The sequence below is a fragment of the Durio zibethinus genome, chromosome 2 (genome assembly GCF_047325235.1).
Source record: "Durio zibethinus cultivar Kanyao isolate XHJ-2024 chromosome 2, ASM4732523v1, whole genome shotgun sequence".
Taxonomy (NCBI): domain Eukaryota; kingdom Viridiplantae; phylum Streptophyta; class Magnoliopsida; order Malvales; family Malvaceae; genus Durio; species Durio zibethinus.
In genome coordinates this window covers 33,314,229-33,325,314 of record NC_143163.1, presented here as the reverse complement: position 1 = coordinate 33,325,314, position 11,086 = coordinate 33,314,229, and the positions used below count along the sequence as shown (strand labels likewise).

The 11,086-nt window shown below is 34.7% G+C and overlaps 1 protein-coding gene across 6 annotated transcripts; it reads left to right on the top strand.

Moving 5' to 3' along the window:
• Positions 1–5,232: 5,232 nt before the first annotated feature.
• On the top strand, positions 5,233–10,477 carry LOC111317909 (BTB/POZ domain-containing protein At1g67900-like). 6 transcript variants are annotated; one of them, XM_022920429.2, is made up of 5 exons: positions 5,233–5,446; positions 7,323–7,592; positions 7,666–7,735; positions 7,894–9,156; positions 9,621–10,477. In XM_022920429.2, exons 2-5 carry the CDS (start codon positions 7,534–7,536, stop codon positions 10,116–10,118), a joined length of 1,890 nt encoding a protein of 629 aa, XP_022776164.2. In that variant the 5' UTR covers positions 5,233–5,446; positions 7,323–7,533; the 3' UTR covers positions 10,119–10,477. The 6 variants fall into 6 exon arrangements, with proteins under 6 accessions (XP_022776164.2, XP_089608453.1, XP_089608448.1 ...); XM_089752327.1 differs by lacking the exon at positions 5,233–5,446 and adding an exon at positions 6,218–6,234; XM_089752322.1 differs by lacking the exon at positions 5,233–5,446 and adding an exon at positions 6,231–6,606.
• Positions 10,478–11,086: the final 609 nt, after the last annotated feature.

The following is an 11,086-nucleotide window of genomic DNA, read 5'->3' as shown; positions in this document are numbered from 1 at the left end:
TTCCTATACTTTGATTAAATAGTAAAATTAGTCTTTCTATCTTAATGTATATTTAAATTTGATCCTTATACATCTATTAATTATCAAATTTAAGATTTAACCTAAAATAAATTTATAAAAAAACTAAAATAAAAGATAGAAAAATTTTTCAATGCAAACAGATCGAGTTATAAACAAAGTTAATATATGGGTCAACATGTCAGTTGCACCAGACTCATTTTTTAAAATGGTATTGTTTCAACCTGTTATAAAAACAAAAAAAAAAATCATATTTTTACTTTTTCTTTTTTCTCCTCTTTCATCTTCGTTTTCCTCTTACTTCTTTTTACAAGTCTCATTCAATGAACTCATATTTCAATGAAAATTTTAAAAATCGATGATTGAAAATTTTAATGATCATAAAAAAAATTGATCCAAAAAACCTAAAAGTCATTAATACCTAAAAATCGATTGCTATCGAATTCTTAAAATTTTTTCAAATCAATCTTTCTAAAACATTTTCATATTTTTTCTTTTTTTTTTTAATTTTCAAAATTTGACTTTCTTTTTGCTTTTTTTTTTATTTTGACTTCTTGACTTTCATTAATTAAACAATAAATAATAAATAAAATACTTATAGGCTTTTAAATTTGAGCTTAAAATTCAATTTCACAATTAAACCCAATTGATCCAAAAATAATTTTAGAACTTAGATGAAATTCGAAACCCATTTAATATCAAAAGCATTTAAAAAAAATAGAATATTTACAGTTGCTTTTTTTGTTGATTGTGTATAGTTTATTGATTATAAGTTTCTTAATCTAACTTTTACATTTCTATCATTTTAAAAATTTTTATTTTTTTATCTATTTTTATATTTCAAAAAAATTAAAAATAAAAATTAAAAAATAAATAAATATAGATAAATAAATAAATAAAAGATAAAATATATAATTTAGTTTATATTGTGTTTATAATCTAATTTGACATTAACTCAATTTGTCAAATTAAGTTCAATTTAATAATTCAAATATCAAAAAAAATTTTATCTAAATATGAAAAAAAATGTTACGATCAAATTAATAATTTATGTTTTTATATGTTATTTAAGGTTAAAAAATAAATTCAATAATTAATTGATATATAAGGATTAAATTTAAAAACACATTAAGGTAGAAAAATTAATTCCACAATTTAATTAAAGTATAGGGATAAACCTTATAATTTAAGAAAAGCTGGCTTGAAAAATGATGACATATAAAAAAATTTTACCACATCATAATTTTTTACCACATAAACTTTATAAATTATTAAAATCAACAACGATTGTAAGTAAAAATTTTACTTCAAAAAAATTAAAATATTATATCATCAATTTTAATAAAAAATTTTAAACCATTAACAATTTAACAAAATTTGATAATTAAATAAAATATAAAAATTTAATTTAAACACATTAAGATAAAAAAAATTAATTCAATCATTTAATTAAAATACAAATCTCTGTTATATATTTTGATCGTATCAAATCTTAACTTATTCTCTAGTACAGAGCTCTCATTACCAAATTCCTTTTATTAAATTAGTACTAGTGGTTTAAAAAAAAAAAAACTTATAAATTGTCATTTCAAATTCCCTCGTGTGTTTGCTCTTGTCTGGTTCATATTATTATAGTATTTATTTTCCATCTGCTTTACCAAAACATTACAATCTGAAATTTTATTAGTATCCTCCTCCTTTCTAAAGGCCACCATTTCTAAGATAGAGATATGGACCCAGCATCCATTGAAAATGTGACATTTGTATGGCAACTTCTAGACCCCATTTCGCCCAATTTGCACATTCTTTTTCTTCGCTTTTCTATGTAAATTTCTACCTACAAATCAAGGATATTGCTTATGAATAATGCAATGATTGAACCAAACAAAAGAAAAAGGAAAAGGTTTCAATTTCAAAGATCAAACACAAAGCCAAAGTCCAATGACACGTATTTGTTGGTCATCACTTTTGATTTGATCTCTGTTTAACCGACAGCCAGAACAGAGAAAAGGTCACTGCTTTTTGTTTCAGCTCAAGATTTATCCCCCACCTTTATTAAAGTTGATATGAACTCACACCAGCAAATTAAAAGATGGGTCGAGCTCAGTTTACTGTGTTTGTATTCACAACTGTAAACACCAGGGATACAAAAACAAAAGACATGGGACTTTGTGTTCGTTGAGGCACCCATAAAAAAGAAAGAAATTGATTTTAATTTCTTTTTTAAATTTCTTTTTTAACAGTGAATAACCAGAAGAAACAAATTTTCATTTGCTTGTGTTTGGAGTTTAGTAGCTTAGCACCCCAGCTGGCACCCTCCTTGCTTCTAACCTTTTTTTCCCTTAATCTATGCTGCTACCAACTTTTTAAGTCTGTTTAAAACTTTAGAATTTTAAAGATGATGAGCTAGTAATTGGACATTCAAATTATTGGTAGCGGAAAGAAAGGCAACAAGGCATTGTTTTGCTGCCTCAACCCTCAGCCAAGGATCAAATATTCAATTGACATACAGGGCCATACTTAGCTGGATGAATCATCTTTTTGGATACACAAACAGCAAAAAGCTTGAATTTTAAGCCCACCAAACAGTGAAAAGGTATCATAGTGTGTTATTATGTATATATATCTTTCAAGTTATATCAAGACCTTGATCAAAATGGGGGCAAATTGATGATTGGATTACATCTAATCATACACACACACCAACAAAAAATCTTCTATATTACTCGTTTTTTTTTTTCTATCTTTGTGGGTCTTTCCCAGTAAATATAGCTACGTAAAGCTAAAATCTATTTGTCGTGTCACACTTATCCTTGCCTCTGCCATGCGTTACACGCGAATCTTTGACAAAAACAGGAAGCTGGTGCGTTAATTGCTTGGGGGAAAAGAGCAAACCCCATCATTTAACAACTGCAACTGTGATTTTCAAGCTTTAAAACGATTTTGTTATTGACTAATTCTCCTACTTTGTCCATAATCCACCTAATGTTGGACATTAGAGACAATACTCTTTAAGATGTAATCGTATATTTTGACTAAACATAAGACATCTAATGTTCAAGGCCATCATTTTGTTTTAGTGAATGGTTGATGATCATGACAGATTTTCTACGAGGCCAAACTAGAAAGGGAATTGATTAGTGATGAGGTGGGTAGATAGAGCTCAAGACTAGACAGTTCTTCTTGACCTCTAAAAGATGTGGGTATTTGACGATTGCAGTTTATGTTTGGAAGTTTAAAGATAAAAGACAATAGAGTAAATTGGCAGAAAGATGAAAAAGAAGCAAAGAAATTAGTATTTACTTAAAATGATTCTATTCTCTGCTTTATTTGGGAATTGTGAGTGAAGAAGAGATTAAACTCTAGATTTTAATATCTAACGAAACCTGTTAATATCTCCTTGAATTTGCAAGTTCACCACTGGAAAATCCGACCACTAATACACCAATTAGATGGTATTGGACAAACTAATGGCAGGACTTAATTGAGCTACGTGTAACGTGTGTTAGGGTTAGGACCTTTTTCCCTATCGTAATTTTGGTTTTTTTGGCCAACGCCTGGATTCATTAGAAACACAGAAACCCCACAAGTAAATGATCAGGGCACCACATTGGAAAAGCTGAAAAGTGACATTTGTTCCATGCGGGGCCGGGGCCAGGGCCGGTGGCACTGCCCATCGGGAGGGAAGGGAGTGGAGAGGTCCCCTGTAACTCTGAAGGTTACAATTCATAAGTCTCGAACACAACAAGATACCAACTGGCCAAGCCTGCATCAAATCTAGCCTCAGTCGTTGGGTTGTGCATGTGCGTTTTTCTAATACGTACAAAATTCCAAGCGCCAAAAAGGGCTTGTATATAACAGACAGACAGCGATAACACAAGCTTGTGACATTTGCTCACTCGATAATTACCAAACCAGACAACTGCTTTAAAGGTTATCAATATCCCCCCCCCCCCCCCCCCAATTTTCCTTCCAAGCATTTCTGTGATGACTAGACCAAATTTAATTTTGTGTGTCGGGTGAAACCCTGACCAAACCAGCGTAATCGCTGCGTCATTTCAATGTTTCAGGCCCCTCTTAAGCCCTCTGTGCTTAATTTGTATGTTGCTAAGTAAATTTCAGATTCAATAGCAGTTTGCCGCAAATGGTATCTTGTTTTATGATTTTGTATTATTAGTAATGCAATGATTTTACATACTTAACAATAAATCACAAAAACTGTAATTAAATTGTGCGACTTTAGTATATGATGCTCTCTTATTGGTGAAAATTTCAAGCGTGAAAATGAACAGAGAGAAAGTTGGATACAGTGTATATTCTTCTCTGATTTTCTGTGTGAATGACAATCCTTATCATTGATTTCCCAAAGCAAATCCCTGAAAGAACAAAAGGAACAGTGATGCATTGGGGGGATCCCACATGGCCGTCACCTTCTGCCCACCACTATGCATCAATTATAAGATTCTCTCTTCAAAATTCGAATACCTAAGAGGTGTGCCTGTCAACGACCTAACAGTATCATCTCCTTTCATTTAGTCCAATCTTTTTTTGCTATGAAGTCTTTTTATAATTCAGATTTTCAACAAGAATTTAATGAGGATCCAAATTTTCTTCTGCTACACCAAATCTTGCAAAATTTGATCTTGTTAAGACGAGGTAGGCCAAGGCTAAGAGCTTCAAAATTCAATTCCAACCCTATGCGTCCAAACTGTAAAGGCTTTCCCATTGAGAGAGTGGGGGTACAAGGGTCCCACCCCATGGGCCCCAAGATGGTCCTACTAAAGGAAGGGTTGTCGGTTGGCCACCCCGTTGGGTAGCACAGAGAAGGACCATTACAGCGTTTGTGGATCACCCTTTTTCTCACGTAGGGTTGACATCAATTTTTGCCCACAAAGACTCTACCTGTCTCCAACGCCACTCAATTTTCAAAAATTATCCTTAGCCTACCCAGGAAATATCAAGATCGCCGAAGTTGCCTGGGCTTTGAGGTAGGCATCGATCGAGCCAAGAGAAAGCCCGGGTCTGCGTCTTTAGTGGACAGTGATCGAGCCTAAACGGGAACAGGGTCTTAATCCCCCTTGTGATCATGCCCCAATTCTTCCCAACATTTAGGTAGGCAACACTTGGACATTACCACTCTTTGACAAAACGAAGTTGTTAAATGTTACCATTTTAACCTATTTATTGATAGGATTAGGTGAAAATCAGATAATTTCCAATTAAGCACACGAGATTCCTGAAACAACCGTACCAAGATCTCTCCAAAGGATCAGTACTGACTTGTTCTCGCTATGTTTTTATACTTTTGTTTCAATTGGAGTAACGCTACAGCCTACAGCATCACTGAAGAGTTTTCAGCTTTTCTTTTTTACTTCATGCATATATAGCAGCAGAAGAAAGTCCCTTGAAACATCTTGGGCGAATTCAGGTGATAATGAAAAGCGTTTCCTTTTTATTTGGTTGAAAAGTTAACCTCAAGCTTGTGGAATAAGTGCATAATGCTTTGACAGCTTCTGGATTTTCCTTGCAACTTCTAGCTCTTTGCTGTGTTCTCTCTTCTTGTTTTTAAATGAATGCAAATGAATAAGAGAAATAATACATATATAAGCTGTAAAAGCACTTATTTTTAATTAATTATTTGTTGACATAAATTGCACTCATTCGAGCTGTGAAAAGTCTAACTAGAGCTTAAAACATGTATGATGTGGGGTTTCCTAACTTGGGCATTACTTAATATTTTGATGAAGTGAAGGAAAAACAGTATAAATATTTTTAGTATGGAACTATGGATTACTCATCATTCTTAGGTTACTCCTTCAGCCAACTCGAGCCCACATTCCTGTCAATCTCAACCATGAAAAGAGAAAAAAAAAAGATTGCAAAGCAATAAAAAGTCGTAGCCTGTAAGAATCCAATGTAAAAACAAGTTTGAAGCTGACCTTCAACTGCCAAGTTAACCCATTTCATTAATGAATCCCTTTAATACGGAAAAACACTTTTCCTTTTCTCATACTAACATCACTCAGTCCATCTTAAAGCTACTGCTTCACTCATTCACACCAATAATCTGCTGAATTTCATGATCATTGGACCATTAGGCTTAAATTCGAGCATAGGGTTGTTGGTGATATTGTAGTGAAAACACAAGGGCAGTTTCAGACTTTTAGATGTAGCCCCAATTATAAAATATATGATCTGCAAAGTGCAAAGTCGTAGGTGAGGATGGTTAAAGGCAACTATGATAGCGATACACATCCTATTCCTTCTTTTAGCTTAACCCTTTACCTTCTTTTTCTGTGTTCTTTTATTCTTTTATTATTTTGCAAAGCTAGCAGACAACATAAATGACAGAAACTTTTGTAATAATTTTTCACATTTTATTTCTGATATTCCTTCTCTTAAAGAAATACTAAATGGGAATTGAGAGGCGTACGATGTTGCGTATAAACTAGTGTTTGACTAAAATAATCCTGGGGCGTACAGGTGAAAGTAAAAAATTTAGCGTAGCAATGATGAGAGAGAGGGCACAAATGGGGCGCAGCTAAGCACGTGGGTGCTGCCTTTCTCATTGCACGCTGTCATGGCAAGGTCATAAGACTCATGGCAAAATGCCATTGAAGCCTAAGGCTTGAAACGAAATATTCTTTTCGATGTTACAAAAGGGTCAAAAATATATCTACATTCCGAAACAAAACATATTTTTTTCATTTATATTTTGGTTGAATTTTCCGATGAATGATTGGCAGTTGCTGTTTGTGTAGAGAGTATCAAAAGCGTTAGATTTCAGGTTGTTTGTCTCAAAAAAGAATTCTTTATTTAACTGTGTAGAGAGTCTTTTTAATTAGAGGAACGTAGTGAACTCCACATTTATCTATGCGATTTGGAGAGGGCTGCTGCTGTCTTTTTTTTTTTTTTTTTTACTATGCTTTTGGGTTCATTGACTTGGTGAGAGTTTTAGAATACTTGATCTTCGATAGGATTGCAATGGCTTTGATTCTTTGTTTTGCATGTCCAAATCAGATAGGGTATGGAATTTGACTGAAGGACTCCGGACTTTGTATTATTTGATCTTCTGGGTTTCTGTCACTTGATTATTTTTTGCTATATAAAAGAAAAAATTCTATGTATAAACCCACAACAAAAACTCTTGGTACTCCTTTCTTCTTGGATATCCTCTCTGGTATCTCCTTCCGTAAAATTGTAGTATTTCTTCTGACAGTTTATTTGTTCTATTTGCTGGAATTTGAGGTTTATCTTTTTTGGGTTTCTAGTTGGGGTTGCTTAGTTGGGATATTTTCGTACAGGGAATGGGTGGTCTAGTCATTTCTGTTGTTCGGATAACATCTTTTGCTTGCGGTTGGAGAAGGAACTTTTTATGACTTTTGGTGCACCAAAAGGGAGGCTTCTACCATCAGGCGTGAAAAGAGGTTTATTAGTTTCCATCATGTTAAGTTGTACCTGGTGAATACACAAAGCGTAGTGAGGAAAGAAAAAAAAACAACACAAAATTCAGTCATGAAGTTTATGAAGCTCGGATCTCGGCCTGACACCTTCTACACTGCCGAGGCTGTAAGGTATGATTCTTGTGACAGATTCGATTAGATGTGTTTTTAAGGAAGATACCATGAATTTCTTTTCTTGATGCAGGTCTGTCTCTTCCGAAGTCTCTAGTGACCTTATAATTCAGGTGAAAGGAAGTAGATATCTGCTTCACAAGGTAAAATTTTGTAAGGTTGTTGAAAGTTTAGGACCAGGAAGATTAATTAGTGTAATTGTAGCAATTCAATTGAATTATGTTCTCAATCTTGTTTGTGTGTGTGTGTGTGTGTGTGTGTGTTTTAATATTGATTCTTTGCAAATTCATTCTACATGCAGTTTCCTCTGTTGTCAAAGAGTTTGCGGTTGCAGAGGACATGCTCTGAATCCCCTGAAACATCACAACAACAAATAATCCAATTACCTGATTTCCCTGGTGGAATTGAGGCGTTTGAGCTTTGTGCAAAGTTCTGTTATGGTATCACAATCACTCTCAGCGCGTATAACATTGTAGCTGCACGATGTGCAGCCGAATACTTGCAGATGACAGAAGATGTTGAGAAGGGGAATTTAGTTTACAAACTTGAAGTTTTTTTCAATTCCTGCATCCTACATGGTTGGAAAGACTCTATTGTGACTCTACAAAGCACCAAAGCTTTTCCTTTATGGTCAGAAGAGCTTGGAATTACGAGCAGATGCATAGAATCAATTGCATCAAAAGCTTTAATACACCCCTCAAAGGCGAGCTTGTCACATAGTCATTCGAGAAGGGTTAGGGATGATATATCTTGTAATGGAGCAGAGAGCCAGCGGCACAAACAACCAACAACCAAAGGTTGGTGGGCTGAGGACATGGCTGAGTTGGGTATAGACCTCTACTGGAGAACGATGATAGCAATTAAATCTGGTGGGAAAATACCCTCTAATCTCGTTGGGGAAGCATTGCAAATTTATGCATCTCGATGGCTACCTAACATATCCAGAAAAGTAAAAGCTAACAAAGAAGCAGCATCTGGCTCAGATTCAGACTCAGCTGGTGAGGTTACTTCAAAGCACAGGCTGCTTTTGGAATCAATAGTAAGTTTACTCCCGTCACAGAAAGGCGGTGTTTCTTGCAGTTTTCTACTTAAACTCTTGAAAGCAGCCAACATTCTCAATGCTTCATCTTCTTCAAAGATGGAATTGGCTAGAAGAGTAGCACTTCAATTAGAGGAGGCAAGAGTCAGTGATCTGTTAATACCTTCTCTATCATACTCAAGCAATACACTCTATGATGTAGACATAGTTATGAACATTTTGGAGCAATTCATGTTACAAGGACCTCCAACCAGCCCTCCAAGATCCAAGCTGGGGTTTGAAAGGAGAAGAAGGTCACGTTCAGCCGAGAATATTGACTTTGAGTTTCAGGAAAGTAGGAGGTCTTCTACAGCATCACACAGCTCCAAACTAAAAGTAGCCAAAATTGTAGATGGTTATCTTCAAGAGATTGCCAGAGACAAAAATCTGCCTCTGTCAAAATTCATTGCAATAGCTGAGACAATTCCGGATTTCTCACGGCTTGACCATGATGATCTCTACCGAGCTATCGACATTTATCTCAAGGTAAATAAAAACTGGTTTCATTAGTTTGCCATATTTCATTCTTCTGTTGAATTTTTTCAATATTTCAGCATCACATTTTAGGATGTGGGTCACCATTTTCAGCAGATAACCAACTCTCTTGACTTAATAGTCTTTTTCATGTTCTTGATTTATTGGCAGTTGGGATTAGGCTGACCTAACAAATTTAGCAAAATGATTTCACCTTATGCTGACTAAAAGTGTTTGTGCGAGCTGTAATTCAAATATTCACATTTTACTGAGTTGTTATAGGTCAAGATACGAATAGCATTTCCTTGATTTTCAAGATGGAGGGAAATCCCTAGTATGTAATTGCAATCGTCTCAAAAATATTACCAATTCTGTCTATACCCCAACATATAGAAGAATAGTGGCATAAAACTAAGCTGTTAGTAGTGCTAATACGAAGGTGCAGATTACTGTAGTTCTGGTTTTTGTATATCCAGGCACATCCAGACCTAAACAAGAGCGAAAGAAAAATGTTATGCCGTATTCTAGACTGCAAAAAACTCTCTGTTGAGGCCTGCATGCATGCTGCTCAAAATGAAAAACTTCCACTTAGGGTAGTGGTGCAAGTTCTCTTCTTTGAGCAAGCTCGAGCTGCCACAGCGGGGGGCAAAGTGACTGAGCTCCCTAGCAACATTAAGGCACTTTTAGCTTCTCATAAAATTGATACATCTAGGCCTCCAGGGCCTTTGAGCACTACCACTAGCATTCCAGCAGATGACCAATGGAGCGTCTCAGGTCTTAAATCCCCGAAGTCCAGAATTTCAACATTAAGGATGAAACTAGCTGAAGATGATAATTTGGACGAAAATGATATGAACCCTGATGGAATGGGAAGACCTTCTAAATTTAAGGCTTTCTGTGCTCTACCTACGAGACCCAAAAAAATGTTCAGTAAGTTGTTGTCCATCAATAGAAGTACCAGTGAAAAGAATTGAGTGAATTTTGTTTATTTCCAAAGTTGGGGATGGTAAAATTTTAAGGGTAACATATACTCTCTTCTTTTTTTTGTCCATTGAGCAAATGCCTTGTAATTTTAGCTAAGAAACAAAGAATCTCAATGTGCATTGATGATGTAACCTAATATAATAAGAATCAAGATTTTCAGGAGACAGGAAATTCTTTTGGTGAATCTCATTTTTAGACTGGACTAGGACTCCTAGTTGTAAATGGCTAATCGTGGGGCCAATATAGCTGTGTTTGTCCGTGGATTTGCAAACACTGGTCTTTGTCACTTGGTTGCAATACCTGGATCCTCACCTGGTGATCAAGATTAAGTATTGGTATTTCTTCTGTCCGACAGGATGCACTGATTTTATATTGGAATTTGTCTTAAATCTTTGTTTTAAGCTAAATTGGGATATATTTACTCCAAAATTATATAGAAATTTGCGCTGGCATCTGCAAAGATTCAGATTTATATTTTCTTGAAATTCTTTGTGGGGAATTAACCGCGAAGTTGATGAAATGATAGAATTAATGAAATGATGCGATTTTCCGAAAGAGAAATGGGAAGACAAATACCAAGAAACAAAATCTGCATGGCTTGGCAACCACGTGGATGAGATGATTTGCTTTTCACATTATTAACTTTCAATTCAATTTTATTTAAAAAAAAAAAAACTTTCAATTCAATTTTGTTGTTTTGATGAATCTTAATTAAAAACTAGAAACTATGTTACTCTGATTTGGGACTGAGTGCTGCACACGAGTACGTTCATTTTTTATAAAGTTTCTTCACATCTTTGGAGGGTGAGAGACTTCATTAGCGGATATATGTTGAATATATTACTTCAAAGAAAATAAAGAGTCTGGACAACATAGCCTAAAAAACTTGACCAACATTACCTTGCTTTGGTTTGCCGGCCAGAGATGTAGTTTAATCTCCTCTAAGATATTAAGTACT